This window comes from Haliaeetus albicilla, chromosome 22, assembly GCF_947461875.1.
Source record: "Haliaeetus albicilla chromosome 22, bHalAlb1.1, whole genome shotgun sequence".
In the NCBI taxonomy this organism is placed as follows: Eukaryota; Metazoa; Chordata; class Aves; order Accipitriformes; family Accipitridae; genus Haliaeetus; species Haliaeetus albicilla.
In genome coordinates this window covers 6215208-6242093 of record NC_091504.1, presented here as the reverse complement: position 1 = coordinate 6242093, position 26886 = coordinate 6215208, and the positions used below count along the sequence as shown (strand labels likewise).

The window sequence follows — 26886 nt, the reverse complement described above, 5'->3', positions numbered from 1 at the left end:
GCTCGGGGCGCGGCCACTCGCAGCGCTCCCGCCGCCCCGCACGGACCCGCCGGGACCCGCCGGGACCGGGACCGGGACCCGCCGCCAGGAACCCCGGGAGCGGGAGGGACCGGCCCCGGGCATGGTCCTGCCGGGGAGCTGAGCTCCGCTGCCCGCAGGTACCCACCGGCCGGGGGGGGGGGGGCTCCGGGAGTGCGGGGAGGGGCGGGGGGTCCCGGGACCGGCCCGGGAGTTGAGGGAACCGGCCCGGGGGGGGGGGGGGCTCTGGGGGTCCCGGGGGCTTCGGTGATCCCGGGATCGTCGCCGGGGTGCAGGGTGGGGTGGCCCGGGGGGGGCTCCGGTTGTCCCGGGACCGGCCCGGGGGTCCCGGGGGTGCAGGGTGGACCGGCCCGGGGGGGGTCCGGGGGTCCTGGGACTGTCCCGCTGGTCCCGGGGGGGCTCCGGGGGTCCCGGGGGCTTCGATGGTCCCGGGATCGGCCCGGGGCTGCAGGGTGGGGTGGCCCGGGGGGGGGGGCTCGGGTGATCCCGGGACTGTCCCGTTGATCCCGGGACCGTCCCGGGGAGGGGGGCCCCGCTGGTCCCGGGAGTTAAGGAGAGTGTCCCGGGGGGGGCTCCGGTGATCCCGGGACTGTCCCGGGGGGGTGGGGGGGGCGGCTCCGCCGGTCCCGGGAGTGCAAAGGGGTGTCCCGGGGGGGGGGGGGGCTCCGGTTGCTCCGCGGAGGGGGGGGGTGTGTGTGTGTGTGTCCCACGAGTGTCCCGTGAATTCCCCCGGGGGGGTCGGGGTGTCCCGGTGGGCTCCGACCGCGCCCCGAGGCCCCGCTCCGGCCGCGCAGGGCGTGGCCCCCCCCGCCCCCCCCCCGTCCCGTCGTTCCCCCCCCCCCCCCCCCGCTCTGCCACGCCCTGCCCGCACGCGGGGAGTCCCCGCTGGGGGCGGGGCAGCGGATTCCCCCCCCCTCCCCCCCCCAGGCAGAGGGGACCCCCCCGGGGGGTGTCCCGGTACCGTCGGTATTTTGGGGGGGGAGGGAATCCCCCCCCCGGGGATCCCGGCGTGGGCGGCACGGTCAGCAGGGCGGTTACGGCGGGGGGGGGGGAAGGATTTTTTTTTGGGGGGGTGGGGGGGCTCGCATCAGTTTTTAGGGTGCGCTTAACCCCCCCCCCCCGCACTAAGGACCAGTGGGGTCGGTTGCTGGCGAAGGCGGGATTTTGGGGGGGTGGGGGGGGTGCCCCACCCATTGCACCCGCTGGGGCGCGGCCGGCACCCGCGCGCCATTTCACCCCACCCCCGGGGGGGGGACGACACCCCGACACCCCCCCAATTTCCAAAAGCCCACGGGGAAGGACGGAGCGGAGCGGGCGCACCCCAAAAGGGACCGCAGCCCGGCGAGCCCCCGAAATCCGAGCCCAGCTCGGGGGGGGGCGAATGGTTCCCAGCACCCCCCTACCCCCCCCTCAAAATTTTTGGGGCGCGGGCGGCGGATTCGGGGCCCGACCGACGGCGGTCGCCTCGTCCCCGCCGCCGTAACGAAGCGGAGGGAGGGGGACGCGACGGGGTGGGGATGGCGGACGCGTGGGGTTGGTTTTTTTTTTGGGGGGGGGTGGGGGGGGGTTGTGGCACCCCACACCCCAACGCCAGCGCGTCGTGGCTGCGGGCAGCGTCCCCGGCGAGAGGCGGCAGCCGGTGAAACCGGTCGGGGAGCTGCCGCGGTGGCGGCGGCGGGAGAGTTTCTCGCGACGCCCGCGGGACTCTCGCTCCGGAGCCGGTTCGACCGGTACAGGCCGCGAAGGCCGAAGCCTCCTCCTCCTCTCCCAATTTTTCCCAGTTTCTTCCCCTTTTTTTCTTTTTTTTTTTTTATTTTTTTTAATTTTTTTAAAATTTTTTTCCGTCGGCTTTGGCTGCGCCGGAGCTCGGCACCGAGGGTTTTCCTGGGAGGATCCCTGCCCCGTGCGTCACCGTCCCTCCCAGCCTGGCCGCCGGCCCTGGCTTGTTCCTCCTCCGGGGACGAACCGGTGGCGCGTTCGGTCCCACGGGGGGTGCAGTTTGGGGGGGTGGGGGGGGGCAGCACCCAGGGTGCCCCCCCACCCCCCCCCCCCAGCTCTCACTGGAGACAAGATTTGGGGGTGACCGGGTGCTCATTAGCAGACGTGGGGGTCTCCGGTGGTGTCTGTGTCCCATTCCGTCCATCCCTGTCCCCCCCCCAAAAAAAAATCCCCCCCCCCCCGTTAATCCCGCTCGTTAATTAGCTGCAACTCAGCATTGGCAGGCTCCTCATTGAAAGCTGCCCCACGAGCAACGCTTTTGGCGGGGTCCCAGGGGAGATTTGGGGGGCTGGGGGGGGGGGCAGGACCCCCCCCCCCCCCAAATTTGGAACTTTGTGGTAGTTTGGGGGCTCGCTCTTTGCCGGGGGGAGGACGACAACCGTGCCGTGGGGCTCGTGGTTAGCCATCGCCGGTGGGTGAAGGATTTTGGGGACCCCCCCGCTTGGTTTTGGGGGGGGCAGCCCCCTCCCGGAGTGGCGGGGGGGGGGGGGTGTTGTGGTCCCGGCTGAGGATGCCGAACCCCGGTGTCACCCGTGATGGGGGTCACGCCGTGGCGGGGGGGGGGGTGTCATCTCGGTGACCGGAGAGGAGGAAGATTGGGGGGGGGGGGTGTGTCTCAGGGGTTTTGTCCCCCCCCGCGCGAGCCGAGCGGGCGCGATGCCGTTTTTTTCGGGCGATTAACGAGCTGTGGCCTCAGCACATCGTCCCTTTTGTGGCCCCGGCGCGGGGATTGCGCCGGCGGCTGCACAAACAACTCGCCGGGCCCGGTTACGCCGAAAGGGATTTCTGCTGAGGGCTGCGCCCCAGAAACGGGGTCTGGGGGGGGGGGTCGTCGTGTCCCCCCCATGGGGGGTGGAGGGGATCCACCGCCATCCTCGTGCCCCCGGTGCAGCCGGCGGCATCGGCGGTGCTGCGCCGAAACAGCCCCCGGGACCGGGCGTCCGTTTGGGGGGTGTTTGGCTTTTTGGGGGTGCCGGTGGGACGCGGGGGGTCCTCGGGGGGGGACAGGACGTCCCCACGTTTTACGGGCACGGCTGTCTTCGTTCGGGTGACATCTCATCTCGGCTGTGGCATGGCGAGGGGGGGTGTTGGGGGGGGGGCAGCAACTAAAAATATAAGGAGAAGGGGCAGCACGTGGCTCACCCCAAAAATAGCAGCAGGCGGCCGCGGTCGCGGCGGCGGGGCTGGCATTGCTGCCGAGGACGCCGGCGAAGGTGAGGAGGGGATGGGAAGGGTTTCTCCATCCGCCGTGCTCACCCAGGCTGTCCCTGACCAGGCAGAGGGGGGGGAAAACCCATCGTGTCCCCCCCCACCGCCATCCCCGCCACCGCCCCGGGGTCTCTTCGAGGTGGGGGAAGGAGCGGCGGAGGGTTTGGGTCGAGTTTGGCCGCCCGGAGACTCTCCCTGCGCTCGGAGGCAGCCGGGCGAGCTCTGAGTCACCTCCCCACCCAGCCCGCGGGACCTCTCCCCAGCTCCCTGACTCACAAACCTGTTTGGCCTCCGCCGGAGTTGAGTTTTCCAGATGGTTCCGTGGTGGCCGAATAGTTCCTCCGGCGGTGACGCTTCTTGCAGAGCCGCGGGGGGGGGGGCGGTGAGGTGGGATGGGACCTCCAAGGTCACCCTCGTCCCACCTTCTTCTCCAGCTGGGCCACCCGGAGCCCCTCGGGACAACGTCCCACCGTCTCCTGAAGCTCCCCGAGGGCGGAGATGCCACCAACCCCTCCCCGGGCAACTTCTGCCGGTGCCTGGGGACCCTCCCAGTGAAAAGGAGCTTCTCCATGGGTGACGGTAGAATCGTTTAGGTCGGAAAAGACCTTTAAGATCATCGAGTCCAACTGTCAACCCAACTCCACCGGTCCTCCAGTTTGTGCCCATGGCCGCTGGCCCACCAGCACATGCTGGTGCCCGGGGTCGTTCCACCCCACGGGCGGGACTTTGCCCGTCCCCTCGTTGAACGAACGCGACCGTTCGCCGCCTTTGTGTCGGTGGCTCGTGGTCAACTTGGTGTCTGCCAGGACCCCCGGGGCCTTTGTTCCGAGCTGTTTTCCAACCAGGTGGCCCCCAGCACCTATTGGTGCTTCTGGATGGTGGTCCCAAGCTGGTCCCCCCGGTTCAGCATCATCTGCGACCTTGTGCCCCATCCTGCAGATGATTTAAAAAGCAGGGACCGCTCAGCTGGCAAGTGCAGAACCCCGGTCTTGCAGATATCCTCAGGTTGCCGGAAGAGCTGGTGGAGTCTCCGTCTTGGAGATATCCGCGAGCCGTCCGGATGCGGTCCTCCACGGGCCGCCTCGAAGTGGCTTGTGGTTTGGACCAGGTGATCTCCGGACGTCCCGTCCCACCTCAACCGCTCCATGCCCCGAGGCAGTTTGGGGTTTCTCTGGGGCTTTGGAAGGCAATGATGTCACATGCCCCCCCTGCCCCCAGGGGAAGGTCCGTGCAACCCTGTGAAGGGCAGCACCTCCGTTGACTTTGCCCTGCTGAGGAGGCCGGTGTCCTCGCTGGGTTCCATCCTGCTGAACCTTCGGGAAGGTTCACGCCTGGAGGGGCTCCATAGAGTTGCGCCGCTTCCGTGCTTGCCCGACATCTTGGTGCTGAACGAGCTGCTCTGAGGTTTAGATCCTTGGCTGGTGCCTGTAGAAAAGGAGAGAACCCCCAAATCCCCTCCAAAACCCCCTTCTGCGTCCCTGTCTCCCCTTTTTACTGGCAGCACTCGGGAGAGCTGCAAGGGGCAGCAGGTGGGTGAAGGAGATGTCATGGGTGGCCCTTTTTTTTGAGAACCCTTCCCGTTGCCAGCCCCAGGCGGGCATGTTTCACTCCAGGCCAGCTGGAAATACCGAGTTTCTCTCTAAATTTGGGTTCGGGTTAAGGAAAGGAGACCTTGACGAGGTTGCCCTTGTGAGGTGCTTCGGTAGAGGCTTTGCCGTGGGAAGCCGCGGGGCAGGCAGCTGTGACCCTGCTTGGGCAGATGCGCTCCTGCCCCGTGCTCCCGGTCCGAGCGTTGGCTGCGGCATCCAGCCTGGCTCGTCCCGTCTTTGCCCTCCGTAACCTTTGCGGCCGTGTTTGTTGGAAGGAGGATTTCTTTTCTATATTTCTCGTGCCTGCCCGAAGCTCGCTAGAAACAGAGAAATCCCTTCAGCTCCTTTTTAGGTGGCAAAAAGAAGTTGACTTCGGGGTGGTGGTCCGGAGCACAGGGAGACACGGGTGAAGCAGGAGAGTGGATGTTGCAAAGTGACTGTTGCTTTTGTACTTCCCAACCATTCCACACTTGAATTTCTTTAGTTTCCATATAACGGCAGAAACATCTATTACTCGAGCATGAGAAGAGCTTCTCCAAGGACCGTGTTGGTCCAAGGTGTCTCGGTAACAACCTTCGGTTGGGCCGACGAGACGTGGCGGCCATGTGCCACCCTCGGCCGCCGTGATGTTTAGCTCTTGGACAGCTTCTCGCTTGTTGTCCTGTTGACCAAAGACGCCCATCTCGCAGTACGGCCTCGGGCAGAGTCGTGGCGTGGGCGGCTGGGACGCGCTTTGGCTCCCATCCCGTCTGAGTGTCGAAGGCGGAAGAAAGAGGGAGTGGGAGGAAAGCCAGAGTGAGTTTCACACGGACCTCTCTGATGTCCCCACCAGGCTGGGAAGGTGAAACGAAAGCTGCTGCAAGGTCCACAAGTGAAGACAGAGGGATTCCTGGGGCGGATCCGGCCAGGACCAGCATCCCAGCAAGGTCAGTGGGGTGGAGCTGGTTTAGCTCTTCTTCCTCAACATCCCGTGCTCAAAACCCACGTCCATCTCCTCCGTTGTGCTTCCCTTCTCACCCTCTGCCTTTTTTTTTTTTTTTTTTTTTTTGCTTCCTCAGATGGAGAAGGAGGAGGAGACCCGGGAGATCCTGCTCCCCAACTGGCAGGGCAGCGGCTCCCATGGCATCACCATCGACCAGACGGATGACGGGGTCTTCGTCAAGCGAGTGCAGCAAAACTCCCCGGCTGCCAAGATGGGCGTCGTGAAGGAAGGTGGGACCTTGGCGCGGAGGTTGTTGTGGGGAAGGCCTTTTGGGGGGAAAAATGGGTTCTTTGTGTCTGTTTTTACCATCTTGGCGATGCCTCGATTGCTTCCTTCTTCTTCCTCTTGGGCAATAACCCTAATGCTCAAGCGTCGTTGCTCCCCATCTTGCTTGCAGCGGGGATGGGGGAGTCTCCTCCCTGCCTCTCCCTTCTGAAATATCTCACCTCTCGCCCCTCTGCTCACCCCCCCCTCCCGTACCCCCCCCAGGGGATCAGATCGTGAGCGCCACGGTCTATTTTGACAACCTGCAATCCGGGGAAGTCACGCAGCTGCTCAACAGCATGGGCCACCACACGGTGGGCTTGCGCTTGCAACGGAAAGGGGACAAGTCACCGCTGCCGGGACAGTCATGGTCACACGACGTGTTTGCGGCCAGCAGCCCAGAAGTCGTTCTGGTGAGTGACAGGGAAGGAGGGATGGCGGGGGGGGCGGGGGGCAGGAAGCATCCTGGTGCTAATGAAGGTCTCTGTGTTTCCAGAGTGGAGATGACGAGGAGTACAGGAGGATTTACACAACGAAAATCAAACCCCGGCTGAAGTCGGAGGAGGCGGTGGAAGCGGAGTGTGGCGGAACGCAGAGCAGGACCATTACGGTCACCAGAAAAGTGACGGCATACACCGTCGATGTCACGAGGCATGACGGAGCAAAAGATGTTGACGTCGTCGGCCCAGACTTTAAAATCCGGATCCCGACCCAGGAGATCACCCACGTGATGAAGACCGACGTGGAAACGGAGCCTGGGAAAACCGTGATCAAAATGGCACCGGGGGATCTGCCTGGGAGAAGCACCCAAGCCACAGACTGGAGCATGGACATCAGAGGGGCACCTCCTGGACCAACGGTTGAATCATCTGCCCAGAAGCTGGATGTCCACCTCGGCGAGGCTCAGTTTGGGAAGCCCGGGATAACCGTGTCGGGAACGCAAATGATGGGCGTTCACCTGAGGACTCAGATGGACCCTACACTGCCGGGGAGCCAAGTTCCTGCTGGGGAAACTGGAAAATCTGTTACAGTGGAGATGCCAGGACGTAACGTTTCCGGCACGGCGTTCCTGGGCCCCCAGGGCAGCTCGCCCAGAATCGAAGCCAATGGACAGATGGGAAACCTGGACGCAGGTTTTCACATCAAGGGTCCCAGGTTGGATGGCAAAGGACACGTTTCTGGCATGGATGTCCAAGGGGAGCTGCGGGGGGGGATGCTGTCACACGCCGATGCTTCTGCCCCTTGTCTTCAGGGAGATATCAAAGCCCCTGGAGCTGACGTTTCTTTACCAGCGATGGAACATCCAGCTGTTGATGTGGGGAAAATCAAGATTCCCGTTTTGAAAATGCCCAGATTTGGGTTCCAGACCGCAGGATCTGGCATCGAAGCTCAAGCCCCGCAGGTGGGCACCGACGTGCCCATGCCAAAGCTGCAGGCTCCCTGCGTGGACGTTGCCTCCTCATCTGTCCACATCACAGGACCTGAAGTTTCAGCTCCTTCAGTTAAATTCTCAAAGCCGCAGGTGGACATGGGGTTGAAGGGTGCTGTGAAGGTTCCCTCGCCAGGACTGGAGGTCCCCGGCGTGGCTATCAAAGGACCCAGTGTAGAGCTCCCAGCTTCTGATGCAGATGTTCACAGTGGCAAGGGAAAACTCAAAATCCCGCACATGACCGTCCCAAAATTTACTGCCTTGGACTCGCGAGGGGAAGGTCCCGTCATGGAAATGGTGCTCCCAAAGGGTGAGGTGGGACCAGCAGCATCCAAGGTCAACGTCAGCATTCCCGATGTGGCCATCAAAGGAGAATGGAAAGGCCCCCAGTTCAAGAAGGTTGAAACGCCCCAAATCTCCCTGTCGGATGTAAACCTGAACCTGAAAGGCCCTCAGGTGAAGGGAGATATGGGTGTCGCGGTCCCCAGAGTGGAAGGGGATGTCAGAGGAGTTGGCTCTAAGGGTCTCAAGATGGACGTAAAGGCTCCTGATGTTGAATTTGAAAGTCCAGAAGGTTATCTGAAAGGGCCCAGTATATCTGCCCCAGGTATGGACATTAATGTGAAGGGACCTAAGCTCAAGGGAGAAGTGGATGTTTCTATCCCAAAGATGGGTGGCAACCTGAAAGGACCTCAGCTTGACATTAAAGGCCCCAAAGTGGGAATGGACATGCCTGATGTAGAGGTCAAAGGCCCCAAAGTTACGATGCCAGAGGTACATGTCAAGACCCCCCAGATATCCATGCCTGACATCGACTTGAACCTGAAAGGTCCCAGGGTGAAAGGAGACCTGGATGTTTCTGGCCCAAAACTGGAAGGGGAGCTGAAAGCACCTGGGCTTGACATCAAAGGCCCCAAGGTTGACATTGAAGCGCCAGACGTGGACATCCACGGTCCGGAGGGCAAACTGAAGATGCCTAAGCTGAAAATGCCCAAGTTTGGGGTGCCCGGTCTGAAGGGAGAGGGCCCTGACCTTGACGTGACACTTCCAAAGGGTGAGGTGGACATTTCTGGTCCCAGGGTAGACATTGACATGCCAACCATGGACATCAAAGGGCCGGAAGGAAAACTGCAAGGCCCCAAGGTGAAGATGCCCGAGATGCACATCACAGCTCCAAAGGTCTCTGTGCCAGATGTAGATCTGAACCTGAAAGGCCCCAAGCTGAAGGGTGATGTGGATGTTTCCATTCCCACAGTAGGAGCCGATTTGAAGGGTCCTGAACTGGAGCTCAAAGGCCCCAAGGTTGACATTGAAGTGCCAGACGTGGACATTCACGGTCCGGAGGGCAAACTGAAGATGCCTAAACTGAAAATGCCCAAGTTTGGGGTGCCCGGTCTGAAGGGAGAGGGCCCCGACCTTGACGTGACGCTTCCAAAGGGTGAGGTGGACATTTCTGGTCCCAGGGTAGACATTGATGTGCCAAGCGTGGACATCAAAGGGCCAGAAGGAAAACTGCAAGGCCCCAAGGTGAAGATGCCCGAGATGAGCTTCAAGACCCCCCAGATATCCATGCCTGACATCGACTTGAACCTGAAAGGTCCCAGGGTGAAAGGAGACCTGGACGTTTCTGCCCCAAAACTGGAAGGGGAGCTGAAAGCACCTGGGCTTGACATCAAAGGCCCCAAGGTTGACATTGAAGCGCCAGACGTGGACGTCCACGGTCCGGAGGGCAAACTGAAGATGCCTAAGCTGAAAATGCCCAAGTTTGGGGTGCCCGGTCTGAAGGGAGAGGGCCCTGACCTTGACGTGACGCTTCCAAAGGGTGAGGTGGACATTTCTGGTCCCAGGGTAGACATTGACATGCCAAGTGTGGACATCAAAGGGCCAGAAGGAAAACTGCAAGGCCCCAAGGTGAAGATGCCCGAGATGCACATCACAGCTCCAAAGGTCTCTGTGCCAGATGTAGATCTGAACCTGAAAGGCCCCAAGCTGAAGGGTGATGTGGATGTTTCCATTCCCACAGTAGGAGCCGATTTGAAGGGTCCTGAACTGGAGCTCAAAGGCCCCAAGGTTGACATTGAAGTGCCAGACGTGGACATTCACGGTCCGGAGGGCAAACTGAAGATGCCTAAACTGAAAATGCCCAAGTTTGGGGTGCCCGGTCTGAAGGGAGAGGGCCCTGACCTTGACGTGACGCTTCCAAAGGGTGAGGTGGACATTTCTGGTCCCAGGGTAGACATTGACATGCCAAGTGTGGACATCAAAGGGCCAGAAGGAAAACTGAAAGGCCCCAAGGTGAAGATGCCCGAGATGCACATCACAGCTCCAAAGGTCTCTGTGCCAGATGTAGATCTGAACCTGAAAGGCCCCAAGCTGAAGGGTGATGTGGATGTTTCCATTCCCACGGTAGGAGCCGATTTGAAGGGTCCTGAACTGGAGCTCAAAGGCCCCAAGGTTGACATTGAAGTGCCAGACGTGGACATTCATGGTCCAGAGGGCAAACTGAGGATGCCTAAGCTGAAAATGCCCAAGTTTGGGGTGCCCAGCCTGAAGGGAGAGGGCCCCGACCTTGACGTGACGCTTCCAAAGGGTGAGGTGGACATTTCTGGTCCCAGGGTAGACATTGATGTGCCAAGTGTGGACATTGAAGGGCCAGAAGGAAAAGGAAAAGGTCTCAAATTTAAAATGCCTGAACTAAACATTCAGACGCCAAAACTGTCCATGCCAGATGTAGATCTCAGTTTGAAGGCCCCCAAACTGAAAGGAGATGCAGATATTTCTGGTCCGAAGACCTCTGTAGATCTGAAGGGCCCCCAAATAGATGTGGAAGGTCCCAAAGTGGATGTCGATATGCCTGAGGTAGACTTGGAATGTCCAGAAGGGAAAATAAAAGGCCCCAAATTTAAGATGCCTAAGCTTAATATCAAGGCACCTAAAATATCCATGCCGGATGTAGATTTGAACTTAAAGGGACATAAAATGAAAGGAGAGATGGATGTTTCTCTTCCAAAGATAGAAGGTGACTTGAAAGAATCTGGTGTTAGTATCAAGGGACCGAAAATAGATGTTGAGGTCCCAGATGTCAACCTGGAGTGTCCAGAAGGCAACCTGAAAATGCCCAAAATGAAATTGCCTCATTTTAATGTGTCTGGCCCAAAGTTTGAGGGAGCCGATATAGACGTCAACCTGCCAAAAGGAGAGATAGATATTTCTGGGCCAGAGGCAGATATTGAAGGGCCAGAGCTGGATGTTGGAGGACCAGAAGGAAAATGGAAAGGCCCCAAGTTCAGGATGCCAAAGCTGAATATCAAAACACCTAAAATATCCATGCCAGATGTAGATTTGAACCTAAAGGGACCTAAAGTGAAAGGAGAAATGGACATTGCAGCTCCTAAGATAGAAGGTGATTTGAAAGGGCCAGAACTAGACATTAAGGGGCCAAAACTAGATGTTGAGGCACCCAATATTGATTTGGAGTGCCCTGAAGGAAAACTGAAAGGTCCCAAATTCAAGATGCCCGAGATGCACATCAAAGCACCCAAGATCTCCATGCCTGACGTTGACTTCAATCTGAAAGGGCCCAGCGTGAAAGGGGATATTGAAGTCTCAGCTCCCAAGCTTGAGGGTGACCTGAAGGGTCCCGAGGTGGACATCAAGGGCCCCAAAGTCGACATTGAGGCACCCGATGTGGACATTCACGGCCCGGAAGGAAAATTCAAAATGCCCAAGTTCAAAATGCCCAAGTTTGGGATGCCTGGCTTCAAAGCAGAGGGCCCAGAAGTGGACGTGAACCTGCCGACAGGAAGCCTGGATGTTTCTGGTCCAAAGGTGGACATTGAAGGTCCGGAGGTGGACATTGAAGGGCCAGAGGGAAAACTGAAAGGTCCCAAATTTAAGATGCCTGAGATGCACATCAAGACACACAAGATCTCCATGCCTGACATTGACTTGAATCTAAAGGGCCCCAAGATGAAGGGTGGTGTGGATGTGTCGGTTCCCAAGCTGGAAGGTGACCTGAAGGGTCCCGAGGTGGACATCAAAGGCCCCAAAGTCGACATTGAGGCACCCGACGTGGACATTCATGGCCCAGAAGGAAAATTCAAAATGCCCAAGTTCAAAATGCCCAAGTTTGGGATGCCTGGCTTCAAAGCAGAGGGCCCAGAAGTGGACGTGAACCTGCCAACAGGAAGCCTGGATGTTTCTGGTCCAAAGGTGGACATTGAAGGTCCAGAGCTGGACATTGAAGGGCCAGAGGGAAAACTGAAAGGTCCCAAATTTAAGATGCCGGAGATGCACATCAAGACACCCAAGATCTCCATGCCTGACATTGACTTGAACCTGAAAGGCCCCAAAGTGAAGGGGGATGTGGACATTTCTGTTCCCAAGCTGGAAGGCGACCTGAAGGGCCCTGAAATTGACATTAAAGGCCCCAAAGTCGATGTTGACCTTCCTGATGTTGAGCTGGAAGGCCCTGAAGGGAAGCTGAAGGGCCCCAAGTTCAAGATGCCAGAAATGCACATCAAGGCACCCAAGTTCTCCATGCCTGACGTTGACTTCAATCTGAAGGGCCCCAAGCTGAAGGGGGATGTGGATGTTTCCGGCCCCAAGCTGGAAGGTGACCTGAAAGGTCCTGAGGTGGACATCAAGGGCCCCAAAGCTGACATTGAGGCACCCGATGTGGACATTCACGGCCCAGAAGGAAAATTCAAAATGCCCAAGTTCAAAATGCCCAAGTTTGGGATGCCTGGCTTCAAAGCAGAGGGCCCAGAGGTGGACGTGAACCTGCCGACAGGAAGCCTGGATGTTTCTGGTCCAAAGGTGGATATTGAAGGTCCGGAGGTGGACATCGAAGGGCCGGAGGGAAAACTGAAGGGCCCTAAGTTCAAGATGCCTGAGATGCACATCAAGGCACCCAAGATCTCCATGCCTGACATTGACTTGAACCTGAAAGGCCCCAAAGTGAAGGGGGATGTGGACATTTCTGTTCCCAAGCTGGAAGGTGACCTGAAGGGCCCTGAAATTGACATTAAAGGCCCCAAAGTCGATGTTGACCTTCCTGATGTTGAGCTGGAAAGCCCTGAAGGGAAGCTGAAGGGCCCCAAGTTCAAGATGCCAGAAATGCACATCAAGGCACCCAAGTTCTCCATGCCTGACGTTGACTTCAATCTGAAGGGCCCCAAGCTCAAGGGGGATGTGGATGTTTCTGTCCCTAAGCTGGAAGGTGACCTGAAGGGTCCTGAGGTAGACATCAAGGGCCCCAAAGTTGACATTGAGGCACCCGATGTGGACATTCATGGCCCAGAAGGAAAATTCAAAATGCCCAAGTTCAAAATGCCCAAGTTTGGGATGCCTGGCTTCAAAGCAGAGGGCCCAGAGGTGGACGTGAACCTGCCGACAGGAAGCCTGGATGTTTCTGGTCCAAAGGTGGACATTGAAGGTCCGGAGGTGGACATTGAAGGGCCAGAGGGCAAGCTGAAGGGCCCCAAGTTCAAGATGCCCGAGATGCACATCAAGACACCCAAGATCTCCATGCCTGACATTGACTTGAACCTGAAAGGCCCCAAGCTGAAGGGGGATGTGGACGTTTCTGTTCCCAAGCTGGAAGGTGACCTGAAGGGTCCCGAAGTGGACATCAAGGGCCCCAAAGTTGACATTGAGGCACCTGATGTGGACATTCACGGCCCAGAAGGAAAATTCAAAATGCCCAAGTTCAAAATGCCCAAATTTGGGATGCCAGGGCTGAAAGGAGAAGGTCCAGAAGTTGATGTGAAACTCCCAAAAGGGGAGGTTGATGTTTCCGTCCCAAAGGTAGATATCGAGTTGCCAAGTGTGGACATTGAGGGTCCTGAAGGAAAACTGAAAGGTCCCAAATTTAAGATGCCCGAGATGCACATCAAGGCACCCAAGATCTCGATGCCTGACATTGACTTGAACCTGAAAGGTCCCAAAGTGAAGGGAGGTGCTGATGTTTCTGTTCCAAAATTAGAGGGTGACTTGAAAGGACCTGATGTGAATATTAAAGGGCCAAAGTTGGATGTTGATGTTCCTGATCTTGATGTTGAAGGTCCTGAGGGAAAATGGAAAGGACCCAAGATAAAAATGCCAGATATGCATATTAAGGCACCTAAATTTTCTATGCCTGATGTAGACCTCAACTTGAAAGGTCCCAAAATCAAGGGAGACATGGAGGTTTCTGTACCAAAAATAGAAGGTGATGTGAAAGGTCCGGATCTGGAACTTAAAGGGCCCAAAGTGGACATAGAAGTTCCTGACATTGACGTTGAAGGCCCAGAAGGAAAGCTAAAGGGTCCCAAGTTTAAGATGCCCGACATGCATTTCAAAGCCCCCAAAATCTCCATGCCAGACTTTGATCTCAACCTGAAAGGCCCCAAAGTGAAGGGGGATGTGGACATTTCTGTTCCAAAACTTGAGGGTGATGTGAAAGGCCCAGACATTGACATCAAAGGCCCAAAACTGGATGTTAATGTTCCTGATGTTGACCTAGAATGTCCAGAAGCAAAGGTTAAAGGCCCCAAGTTCAAGATGCCTGAGATGCACTTCAAGACACCCAAGATCTCCATGCCCGACATCGATTTGAATCTGAAAGGTCCTAAGCTGAAGGGAGACGTGGATGTTTCTGCCCCCAAGCTAGAGGGTGACTTAAAAGGCCCAGATATGGATATCAAAGGTCCTAAATTGGATATACAAGCTCCTGATGTGGATATTGAGGTCCCTGAGGGGAAGTTGAGGGGCCCCAAATTTAAGATGCCTGAGATGCATTTTAAGGCTCCCAAGATCTCCATGCCGGACTTTGACCTGAACCTGAAAGGCCCAAAAGGAAAAGGGGATGTCGATGTTTCCATTCCCAAGTTAGAAGGTGACCTGAAAGGACCTGAGGTTACAGTAAAAGCTCCAAAAGTGGATATAGAGGCTCCAGATGTTGAGCTAGAATGTCCAGAAGGAAAGCTAAAGGGTCCCAAGTTTAAGATGCCCGACATGCATTTCAAAGCCCCCAAAATCTCCATGCCAGACTTTGATCTCAACCTGAAAGGCCCCAAAGTGAAGGGGGATGTGGACGTTTCTGTTCCAAAGCTTGAGGGTGATGTGAAAGGCCCAGACATTGACATCAAAGGCCCAAAACTGGATGTAGACCTTCCTGATGTCGAGTTGGAAGGTCCCGAAGGGAAGTTGAGGGGCCCCAAGTTCAAGATGCCGGAGATGCACATCAAGACACCCAAGATCTCCATGCCTGACATTGACTTGAACCTGAAAGGCCCCAAAGTGAAGGGGGATGTGGACATTTCTGTTCCCAAGCTGGAAGGTGACCTGAAGGGCCCTGAAATTGACATTAAAGGCCCCAAAGTCGATGTTGACCTTCCTGATGTTGAGCTGGAAGGCCCTGAAGGGAAGCTGAAGGGCCCCAAGTTCAAGATGCCAGAAATGCACATCAAGGCACCCAAGATCTCCATGCCCGATATGGACTTCAATCTGAAGGGCCCCAAGCTGAAGGGGGATGTGGATGTGTCGGTTCCCAAGCTCGAGGGTGACCTGAAGGGCCCTGAAATTGACATTAAAGGCCCCAAAGTCGATGTTGACCTTCCTGATGTTGAGCTGGAAGGCCCTGAAGGGAAGCTGAAGGGCCCCAAGTTCAAGATGCCAGAAATGCACATCAAGGCACCCAAGTTCTCCATGCCTGATGTTGACTTCAATCTGAAGGGCCCCAAGCTCAAGGGGGATGTGGATGTTTCCGGCCCCAAGCTGGAAGGTGACCTGAAGGGTCCTGAGGTGGACATCAAGGGCCCCAAAGTTGACATTGAGGCACCTGACGTGGACATTCATGGCCCAGAAGGAAAATTCAAAATGCCCAAGTTCAAAATGCCCAAGTTTGGGATGCCGGGGCTGAAAGGAGAGGGCCCAGAAGTGGACGTGAACCTACCGACAGGAAGCCTGGATGCTTCTGGTCCAAAGGTGGACATTGAAGGTCCGGAGGTGGACATTGAAGGGCCAGAGGGCAAGCTGAAGGGCCCCAAGTTCAAGATGCCTGAGATGCACATCAAGGCACCCAAGTTCTCCATGCCTGACGTTGACTTCAATCTGAAGGGCCCCAAAGTGAAGGGGGATGTGGACATTTCTGTTCCCAAGCTCGAGGGTGACCTGAAGGGCCCTGAAATTGACATCAAGGGCCCCAAAGTCGACATTGAGGCACCCGACGTGGACATTCATGGCCCAGAAGGAAAATTCAAAATGCCCAAGTTCAAAATGCCCAAGTTTGGGATGCCTGGCTTCAAAGCAGAGGGCCCAGAGGTGGACGTGAACCTGCCGACAGGAAGCCTGGATGTTTCTGGTCCAAAGGTGGACATTGAAGGTCCAGATGTGGACATCGAAGGGCCAGAGGGAAAACTGAAGGGCCCCAAATTTAAGATGCCGGAGATGCACATCAAGACACCCAAGATCTCCATGCCTGACATTGACTTGAACCTGAAAGGCCCCAAAGTGAAGGGGGATGTGGACATTTCTGTTCCCAAGCTGGAAGGTGACCTGAAGGGCCCTGAAATTGACATTAAAGGCCCCAAAGTCGATGTTGACCTTCCTGATGTTGAGCTGGAAGGCCCTGAAGGGAAGCTGAAGGGCCCCAAGTTCAAGATGCCAGAAATGCACATCAAGGCACCCAAGTTCTCCATGCCTGACGTTGACTTCAATCTGAAGGGCCCCAAGCTCAAGGGGGATGTGGATGTTTCTGTCCCTAAGCTGGAAGGTGACCTGAAGGGTCCCGAGGTGGACATCAAGGGCCCCAAAATTGACATTGAGGCACCCGACGTGGACATTCATGGCCCGGAAGGAAAATTCAAAATGCCCAAGTTCAAAATGCCCAAGTTTGGGATGCCTGGCTTCAAAGCAGAGGGCCCAGAAGTGGACGTGAACCTGCCAACAGGAAGCCTGGATGTTTCTGCTCCAAAGGTGGACATTGAAGGTCCGGAGCTGGACATCGAAGGGCCAGAAGGAAAACTGAAGGGCCCCAAGTTCAAGATGCCTGAGATGCACATCAAGACACCCAAGATCTCCATGCCCGACGTTGACTTCAATCTGAAAGGCCCCAAAGTGAAGGGGGATGTGGACATTTCTGTTCCCAAGCTGGAAGGCGACCTGAAGGGCCCTGAAATTGACATTAAAGGCCCCAAAGTCGATGTTGACCTTCCTGATGTTGAGCTGGAAGGCCCTGAAGGGAAGCTGAAGGGGCCCAAGTTCAAGATGCCCGAGATGCACTTCAAGGCACCCAAGATCTCCATGCCTGACGTTGACTTCAATCTGAAGGGCCCCAAGCTGAAGGGAGATGTGGATGTGTCGGTTCCCAAGCTGGAAGGTGACCTGAAGGGTCCTGAGGTGGACATCAAGGGCCCCAAAGTTGACATTGAGGCACCCGACGTGGACATTCACGGCCCAGAAGGAAAATTCAAAATGCCCAAGTTCAAAATGCCCAAGTTTGGGATGCCGGGGCTGAAAGGAGAAGGCCCAGAGGTGGACGTGAACCTGCCGACAGGAAGCCTGGATGTTTCTGGTCCAAAGGTAGACATTGAAGGTCTGGAGGTGGACATTGAAGGGCCAGAGGGCAAGCTGAAGGGCCCCAAGTTCAAGATGCCTGAGATGCACATCAAGGCACCCAAGATCTCCATGCCCGACGTTGACTTCAATCTGAAAGGCCCCAAGCTGAAGGGGGATGTGGACATTTCTGTTCCCAAGCTGGAAGGTGACCTGAAGGGTCCCGAAGTGGACATCAAAGGCCCCAAAGTCGACATTGAGGCACCCGATGTGGACATTCATGGCCCAGAAGGTAAAATAAAAATGCCCAAATTCAAAATGCCCAAGTTTGGGTTGAAAGGAGAAGGCCCAGACATTGATGTAAGCGTACCTGAAGCCGATGTTGCTATTTCAGGTCCAAAGGTTGATGTTACTGTTCCTGATCTGGACATCGAAGGACCAGAAGGAAAACTTAAGGGCCCTAAATTGAAGAAGCCTGACATGCAATTCAATGTTCCTAAAATCTCCATGCCAGATATTGACTTAAATTTGAAAGGCCCCAAACTGAAAGCTGACGTTGATCCTTCTGTTCCCAAAATAGAGGGTGAGCTGAAAAGTCCTAAACTAGACATCAAAGGGCCAGAACTTGAGCTCGAGGGACCGAAGCTTGATCTGGAAGGAAAGACTAAAAAATCCAGGTTTAAACTTCCAAAATTTGGCTTTTCTGGTCCTAAAGTGCAAAGCCCTGATGTGGATGTGAAACTTAAAAAACCTGACATTGAAATATCTGGTCCAAAAGTTGATGTTCATGCTCCAGATGTGGATGTACAGGCAAAATCAAAAGGGTCAAAATTTAAAATGCCTTTCCTGAGTATTTCATCACCTAAAGTTTCAATGCCAGATGTAGAGCTTAATCTGAAGGGGCATAAACTAAAAGGAGATTTAGATGTTTCCAGCCCCAAGTTGGAAGGGGAACTGAAAGGTCCCGAGGTGGACATCAAGGGCCCCAGTGTCAACATTGAGGCACCTGATGTGGATGTTCATGGGCCAGAGGGTAAACTCAAAATGCCAAAGTTCAAAATGCCTAAATTTGGTGTGTCTGGGTTTAAGGCTGAGGGGCCAGAGGTGGATGTTAGCATCCCAAAAGGAGAGCTGGATGTTTCAGGTCCCAAGCTGGATATCGAAGGTGGTGGTTTGGAAATTGACGGGCCAGAGGGGAAGCTCAAGGGCCCCCAATTTAAGATGCCAGAAGTGAACATCAAGGCACCCAAGATCTCTATGCCCGACATTGACCTGAACCTGAAAGGCCCCAAAGCAAAGGCAGATGTGGACGTCTCTCTTCCCCAGGTGGATCTGAAGGGCTCAGATGTGCATGTGAAAGGACCAAAAGTGGATGTAGAGGTTCCTGATCTTGACATTGAAGGTCCCAAAGGAAAACTGAAAGGCCCCAAATTTAAAATGCCTGAAATGAATATCAAGGCTCCCAATATTTCCATGCCAGACTTTGATTTGAATTTGAAAGGCCCCAAGTCAAAAGGAGGTGTGGATGTCGATCTTTCAGTGCCAAAACTGGAAGGGGACTTGAATGTGCCGGACATTAATATCAAAGGACCAAAGGTTGACATTGATGCTCCTGAGCTGGATGTTGAAGGGCCAGAAGGAAAACTGAAAGGTCCCAAGTTTAAAATGCCAGAGATGCACATAAAAGCTCCCAAAATTTCAATGCCTGATGCTAGCTTAAATCTCAAAGGTCCCAAGCTGAAGGGTGATATAGATGTTTCTGCTCCAAAGCTAGAAGGGGATCTGAAGGCTCCTGACATCAATATTGGAGGCCCCAAGGTTGACATCGATGTACCAGACGTAGACATTCATGGCCCAGAGGGGAAACTCAAAATGCCCAAGTTCAAAATGCCCAAGTTTGGGATGCCTGGCTTCAAAGCAGAGGGCCCGGAGGTAGACGTGAACCTGCCGACAGGAAGCCTGGATGTTTCTGGTCCAAAGGTAGACATTGAAGGTCCGGAGGTGGACATCGAAGGGCCAGAGGGCAAGCTGAAGGGCCCCAAGTTCAAGATGCCTGAGATGCACATCAAGGCACCCAAGATCTCCATGCCCGACATTGACTTGAACCTGAAAGGTCCGAAAGTGAAGGGAGATGTGGACATCTCTGTTCCCAAGCTGGAAGGTGACCTGAAGGGTCCTGAACTGGATATAAAAGGACCCAAAATAGACATAGATGTTCCTGATGTGGAGATTGAAGGACCAGAAGGAAAATTGAAAGGCCCTAAACTGAAGATGCCAGAGATGCATTTTAAGGCTCCTAAAATTTCTATGCCAGACTTTGATTTGAACCTGAAAGGACCGAAAGTGAAGGGGGATGTGGATGTGTCTGTGCCGTGTGTGGAAGGTGACCTGAAAGGGCCAAAAGTTGAGGTTAAAGGTCCTGAGTTCGATGTTAGTGCCCCAGATGTTCAAATTGAGGGCCCAGAAGGAAAGCTAAAGGGTCCCAAGTTTAAGATGCCCGACATGCATTTCAAAGCCCCCAAAATCTCCATGCCAGACTTTGATCTCAACCTGAAAGGCCCCAAAGTGAAGGGGGATGTGGACGTTTCTGTTCCAAAGCTTGAGGGTGATGTGAAAGGCCCAGACATTGACATCAAAGGCCCAAAACTGGATGTAGACCTTCCTGATGTCGAGTTGGAAGGTCCCGAAGGGAAGTTGAAGGGCCCCAAGTTCAAGATGCCGGAGATGCACATCAAGACACCCAAGATCTCCATGCCTGACATTGACTTGAACCTGAAAGGCCCCAAAGTGAAGGGGGATGTGGACATTTCTGTTCCCAAGCTGGAAGGTGACCTGAAGGGCCCTGAAATTGACATTAAAGGCCCCAAAGTCGATGTTGACCTTCCTGATGTTGAGCTGGAAGGCCCTGAAGGGAAGCTGAAGGGCCCCAAGTTCAAGATGCCTGAGATGCACTTCAAGGCACCCAAGATCTCCATGCCCGATATGGACTTCAATCTGAAGGGCCCCAAGCTGAAGGGGGATGTGGATGTGTCGGTTCCCAAGCTCGAGGGTGACCTGAAGGGCCCTGAAATTGACATCAAGGGCCCCAAAGTCGACATTGAGGCACCCGACGTGGACATTCATGGCCCAGAAGGAAAATTCAAAATGCCCAAGTTCAAAATGCCCAAGTTTGGGATGCCTGGCTTCAAAGCAGAGGGCCCAGAGGTGGACGTGAACCTGCCGACAGGAAGCCTGGATGTTTCTGGTCCAAAGGTGGACATTGAAGGTCCGGATGTGGACATCGAAGGGCCAGAGGGAAAACTGAAGGGCCCCAAATTTAAGATGCCGGAGATGCACATCAAGACACCCAAGATCTCCATGCCTGACATTGACTTGAACCTGAAAGGCCCCAAAGTGAAGGGGGATGTGGACATTTCTGTTCCCAAGCTGGAAGGTGACCTGAAGGGCCCTGAAATTGACATTAAAGGCCCCAAAGTCGATGTTGACCTTCCTGATGTTGAGCTGGAAGGCCCTGAAGGGAAGCTGAAGGGCCCCAAGTTCAAGATGCCAGAAATGCACTTCAAGGCACCCAAGATCTCCATGCCCGATATGGACTTCAATCTGAAGGGCCCCAAGCTGAAGGGGGATGTGGATGTTTCTGTCCCTAAGCTGGAAGGTGACCTGAAGGGTCCCGAGGTGGACATCAAGGGCCCCAAAATTGACATTGAGGCACCCGACGTGGACATTCATGGCCCAGAAGGAAAATTCAAAATGCCCAAGTTCAAAATGCCCAAGTTTGGGATGCCGGGGCTGAAAGGAGAGGGCCCAGAAGTGGACGTGAACCTGCCAACAGGAAGCCTGGATGTTTCTGGTCCAAAGGTGGACATTGAAGGTCCGGAGGTGGACATTGAAGGGCCAGAGGGCAAGCTGAAGGGCCCCAAGTTCAAGATGCCCGAGATGCACATCAAGACACCCAAGATCTCCATGCCTGACATTGACTTGAACCTGAAAGGCCCCAAGCTGAAGGGGGATGTGGAGGTTCCTGCACCTGATCTGGAAGGCGCTAAGGTTGAGATTGAGGCCCCTGATATTGACATCAAAGGCCCTGAAGGGAAGCTGAAGGGCCCCAAGTTCAAGATGCCAGAGATGCACATCAAGGCTCCCAAAATCTCCATGCCAGATTTCGATCTGAACCTGAAGGGTCCCAAAGTTAAAGGAGATGTAGACATGTCTGTATCGGGTGCTGAATGTGAACTGAAAGGTCCAGAGGTCAATATCGGCGCTCCTAAATTAGACGTAGGTGCCCCTGATGTTGATATTGACAGCCCCGAGGGTAAATTCAAGCTGCCTAAATTCAAAATGCCCAAGTTTTCCATGCCTGGCTTTAAAGGGGAGGGAGTGGATGTGGATGTGAACCTCCCAAAGGGAGACATTGACATTTCAGGCCCCAGCATAAATGTAGAGTCTCCTGATCTGAATGTGGATGGAAAAGTCAAAGGTCCCAAATTTACGATGCCTGAAATGCACATTAAGGCTCCCAAGGTCTCCATCCCTGATGTCGACTTCAACATCAAGGGGCCTCAGCTGAAAGGAGATGTAGATATTTCTGGACCCAGGCTTGAAGGTGATTTGAAAGCCCCCCAAATTGATGTGAAAGCCCCCCAAATAGACATTGAGGCTCCCGATGTGACCATTGAAGGGCCGGAAGGGAAACTCAAAGGCCCCAAATTCAAGATGCCAGAAATGCACATCAAGGCGCCCAAGTTCTCTATGCCTGATGTTGACTTTAATCTGAAAGGCCCCAAGCTGAAGGGAGACGTGGATGTCTCGGCACCGAAGCTGGAAGGCGATTTGCAGTGTCCAGATGTTGACATTAAAGGCCCCAAGTTGGACATTCAGGCACCTGATGTGAACATCGAAGGACCGGATGGCAAACTGAAAGGGCCCAGGATCAAGATGCCAGAAATGCACGTCAAGACCCCCCAGATCTCCATGCCAGACATCGACTTGAACCTAAAGGGACTGAGGCTGAAAGGCGATGCTGACCTTCAGGGCCCAAAGCTCGAGGGAGGTCTGAAGGGTCCTGAAGTTGATATTAAGGGCCCCAAAGTAGATATCGAGGGCCCAGAGGTTGATGTTGATGGTCTGGAGGGAAAAATGAAGCTGCCTAAAATGAAGCTGCCCAAGTTTGGCTTTAAAGGAGAAGGTCCTGACGTGGATGTGAACCTGCCAAAGACAGAGGTCGATCTTTCAGGCCCCAAGGTAGATATCAGTGTCCCAGATGTGAGCATCGAAGGTCCAGAGGGCAAACTGAAAGGTCCTAAACTGAAGATGCCAGAAATGCACATGAATGTTCCTAAAATCTCAATGCCTGAGATAGACTTGAATTTGAAAGGCCACAAAATGAAGGGAGGCTTTGACATTTCAGCCCCAAAGATAGAAGGTAACCTGAAAGGTCCTGAAGTAGATATCAAAGGCCCAGAATTTGGAGTCAAAAGCCCTGAAGTTGACGTCGAATGTCCTGACTTGAATATTGAAGGCCCAGAGGCAAATGTCAAATTTCCCAAGTTTAAGAAGTCAAAGTTTGGGTTTGGGATGAAAGGCCCGAAGGCAGAAATCAAGGCCCCAGGGGCAGAAGTGGATTTACCTGAGGCGGAGCTGAATGTGGAGTCGCCTGATGTCAATGTTGCTGGAAAGGGTAAGAAGAGCAAGTTCAAAATGCCAAAACTTCATATGAGTGGCCCTAAAGTTAAAGGAAAGAAAGGTGGGTTCGATGTGAATGTGGCTGGTGGAGAGCTTGATGCGAATTTGAAATCTCCTGATCTGGATATGAATGTAGCTGGTCCGGACGTGACGATAAAAGGTGATGTGACGGTGAAGTCCCCCAAAGGGAAGAAACCCATGTTTGGGAAAATCTCCTTCCCAGATGTTGAATTTGATCTTAAATCGCACAGATTCAGAGGGGATGCTTCTGTGGCAGTCCCAAAAATAGAGGGGGAACTTAAAGTGCCTGATCTAGAAGTCTCTGTGCCAACTGCCAAAGGTGACGTGAAAGGCCCAAGTCTCAATGTGGATGTTGAAGCTTCTGACATGACCCTGAAGAAACCAAAGTTCAAATTTCCCAGTGGGCAGGTGGGCGTAGGGGACTTGAAAATTGAGGGCGACCTGAAAGGACCCGCCATTGACATTGCCATTCCCTCGATCCCAGTGCCAGATGTTGACTTAAATGTGAAAGGACCAAAAGTAAAAGGTGAAGTCAGCGTGCCTGGAACAGAACTGGAAGGTCCTGAAGGAAAGCTGAAATTGCCCAAGGGGGGGAAAATGGGTGTCGGTCTGGAAATGCCGGATGCAAACTTGGATCTCTCGGTCCCAGCCGTGGAAGGAAGTGTGAGCCTCCCTTCAGCTGATGTGAACCTCCGAGGTGTTGATGTAAAGTTCAAAGGGCCCCAAATCTCTGGACCCGATTTTGATGGAAACTTGAAAGGACCAAAAATAAAGGGAGATCTGGATGTTTCGAGTTCTGTGGAAGGGCCGAATGTCAGCTTGGATGCCCCAGGTGTTGACATTGGAGGCTTGGGAGGAAAGCTGAAGCTGCCAAAGTTTAAATCCCCTGCTCTGGGGGCACCTGACCTGAGTGTGAAAGGAGGCATTGACTGCTCCGTCCCACAAATGGAGGTGGATGCAAAAGCCCCGGATGCAAATCTCAGTCTCGGCATCCCGGGCCTTGATATCAAAGGGCCCTCAGTGGACGTTTCTGCCCCGGATTTGGATGTAAACCTGAGAGGACCAAAGTTGAAAGGAGATCTTGACGCTTCTGCTGGCATTAAATCCCCCAAAGCAGCAGTGGACGCATCTGATGTCGGCTTTGAAATTCTGGGTGGCACGATCAAGCTCCCGTCCCTCAAACTCCCCCAGTTTGGCATTTCCAGTCCTGGTGTGGATGGAGCTGATGTAGGCGTCAGTCTTGAAGGTCCCCAAGTGAAAGGAGGCCTGAAGGGTTCAGGGGCTGGTGTTGGGTTGGAAGGACCTGACGTGGAACTGAAAGGGCCGAAATTTCAAATGCAGTCACCTAGTGTTTCCTTGCCGGACGTTGACCTGAAGCTGAAAGGACCAAACCTACGGGGCGGTGTAGATGTTGCCGGTGAAATCAAAGGTCCAAAAGTCAGCATAGAAGCACCTTGTGTTGACATTAAGGAGCCTGGAGCAGGTGTCCACCTCGACGCTCCTGCCTTGGACGCGTCTGGGCTGAAAGTTTCCGGGTCAGGTTTTAACGTCAACGTAAAAGGGCCGAAGATCAAAGGTGGTGCCACCATTTCTGGAGAGGCAGCAGCACCAGCTGTGAGTGCCGGCGGGGGAGCTCTTCACATTACTGGCCCAAAGGTAGGAATCGGAGGTCCCAGCGTCACCACGAGTGTCCTGCAAGGTAGCCCAGAAAGCAGCCTGGGAAAAGTATCATTCCCCAAGCTGCGAATGCCTAAATTCGTGTTTTCAGACCCTGAGGTGAAGGGCAGAGAGATGGGGGTCGATGTCGAGTTCCCCGGGGCGGATGCCAACCTCCAGGCTGGTGCCGCAGAGCTTGAGTTGGAGGACGCGGATGTCAGACTAAAGAAATCCAAAATCAAAATGCCCAAGTTCAATTTTTCCAAGCAGAAGGGAAAAAGCAGCGGCGCACTGGGCTCCCCGGAGGTTTCCGGGTCTGTTTCGGGATCGAAAGGTGACCTGAAGAGTTCCAAGGTCAGCTTGGGGTCCGTGGAAGGCGAGCTCGATGGGGGAGAGGGTCCATCGGCGAAAGGGAAGTTCTCCCTCTTTAAAAGCAAGAAGACGCGTCACCGGTCGTCGTCCTTCAGCGATGAGCGCTCTTCCCACTCGACGCCCACAGGAACCCTGGAGCTGGACATCGGCTCAGGTGCTGACAAAGGGAAACAGGGCAAAATGAAATTCGGGACGTTTGGGGGGATCGGCTCAAAAACTAAAGGTTCTTACGAGGTGACAGGAAGCGACGAGGAGCTGGGGAAGGTGCAGGGCAGCGGGGTATCGCTAGCATCCAAAAAATCCCGCTTGTCTTCCTCCTCCAGCAATGACAGCGGGACAAAGGGCGGCTTCCGCATGCCTGGGGTGGAGCTGACGGTGGCCAAGAAGAAAGAGTAGGGCGGCTGTACATAGGTGCCTGTGTATATAGGTAGCCCTTCTCGGGTTTGTATATACATTTTGTAGCTTGGGCTACTTTCAATCTCAGCAAGCAAGCCAGCGGGGTCCGGTGGGAAGCGTCGCGGTGGGCGCCGAGGGGGGGCGGGTAGCGGTGGGTCCACGGTTGGGTCCAGCCACGTGGAAGCTTCTCCGCGCTTGAGACGGCAGCTTGTGCATGAAATGCTGAGAGCTTAAGTTTACTAGCAAGCTATTTTTGATATTTTTTTTTTTTTCCCATTTTACTGAATATTTTCAGTGTTTGGTTCGTGGAAACGAGGTTTGGTTTATTTTTTTTTCCCCCTCCATCTTAACAGTCTTTTTTTGGCTTTTATTTGCGGGGCTGAAACTTCTGTCAGACAAATAGATCTATTAAAAAAAAAAAACAACTAAAGCAACAAACCACCACCCTGTAAAACGCAGCTGTAACTGAGACGCGTCCATTGAACTCCTGCTACGGGGTTGGAAAAAATAATCCGAGTGTTTCCCGTGGTTTGGTTGCGTAAGAGCATGATATCAAATAACCTCCGGCGGTGTGCGGCGGGAGGGAAAGGACGGTTAACGAGCAAGTAGCTGGCCCGTTTGTGCAGGAAATGTCTCGAAAGGTTTTGCGTATTGCCACTAAGTGACCGAGCTTGATTTTATTTTATTTTTTTTATTTTTATTGATGTGTTCTTTGTTGCCTCTACGCATTTGTTACATTATTTGTATTATAAGAGAAAAGAAAAAAAAAATTTGTTTCAGTTGCGGCCTGAAACCTCGCAATGGCCGCTTTTCCGGCGTTTGGTATAATTTTTGTTAACGAGTATATCTTGTGTTTCAAAAAAAAAAAACCAACCAGCAAACCAAAAAAAAAAAAAAAAAGCAAAACCCCTTTCAGCACTTTAATGGCAAATTAACTGAGAATGTAAGAAGAATGATCTTGTAAAATGCAAATAAAAAGTTTATTAACCGTGATTCAGCAGAACCGTTGCTGTTGCGTTACTCGGCTGCACCGTTTTAGGGGTTTAAGAGTTATTTAATGTTAAATTTGAGGTCATTTACCCTCAAATTGGCCTGAGAGCCTCTGCAACTGCCCGTGTCCCCCTGCTCAGATTTGGGGTTGGGGGGTGAAGAGCGGCCGTTGGGTGGGCTCATGTCCTGCGCCCACCCCGGCCCCATTTTGATATTTTTATCCCCCTAAAAATTACATTTAAGCGTGGTTTTTTTTTTTTAATTTCCCCTCCTCCCCAAGAAATACAACTCATGGGCGGGTTGCTGGGCTGGTCGGGGCGGGGGGAGGCCTTCTTGCCCCCCCCAGCCCCTCGGGGGGGGATTCTACCCCCCTTCAATCTCCATTAAGAACCTTCTCGCCCCTCAGGAGGGTTCTACCCCCCCTCACCCCCATTAAAACCCTTCTTGCGCCCCCCAGCCCCCATTAAAACTCTTCTTGACCCCCCCAGCCCCTCGGGGGGGTGGTTCTACCCCCCTCAATCTCCATTAAGACCCTTCTCGCCCCCCCAGCCCCTCAGGAGGGTTCTCCCCCCCCTCACCCCCATTAAACCCCTTCTCGCTCCCCCCAGTCCCTCAGGCAGGGTCCTACCCCTACTTAGCCCCCATTATAACCCTTCTTGCCCCCCCCAGCCCCTCAGGGGGGGGTTCTACACCCCCTCAATCTCCATTAAGGCCCTTCTCGC

The 26886-nt window shown here is 54.6% G+C and overlaps 1 protein-coding gene across 1 annotated transcript; it reads left to right on the top strand.

The window, feature by feature from the left end:
• AHNAK (AHNAK nucleoprotein) lies at nt 1-26167 on the top strand. Its single transcript, XM_069809381.1, has 5 exons — nt 1-158; nt 5668-5761; nt 5894-6047; nt 6307-6494; nt 6578-26167. The coding sequence occupies exons 3-5, from the start codon at nt 5894-5896 to the stop codon at nt 25172-25174; spliced, it is 18939 nt and encodes a 6312-aa protein (XP_069665482.1). The 5' UTR covers nt 1-158; nt 5668-5761; the 3' UTR covers nt 25175-26167.
• The last annotated feature ends 719 nt before the right edge of the window (nt 26168-26886 follow it).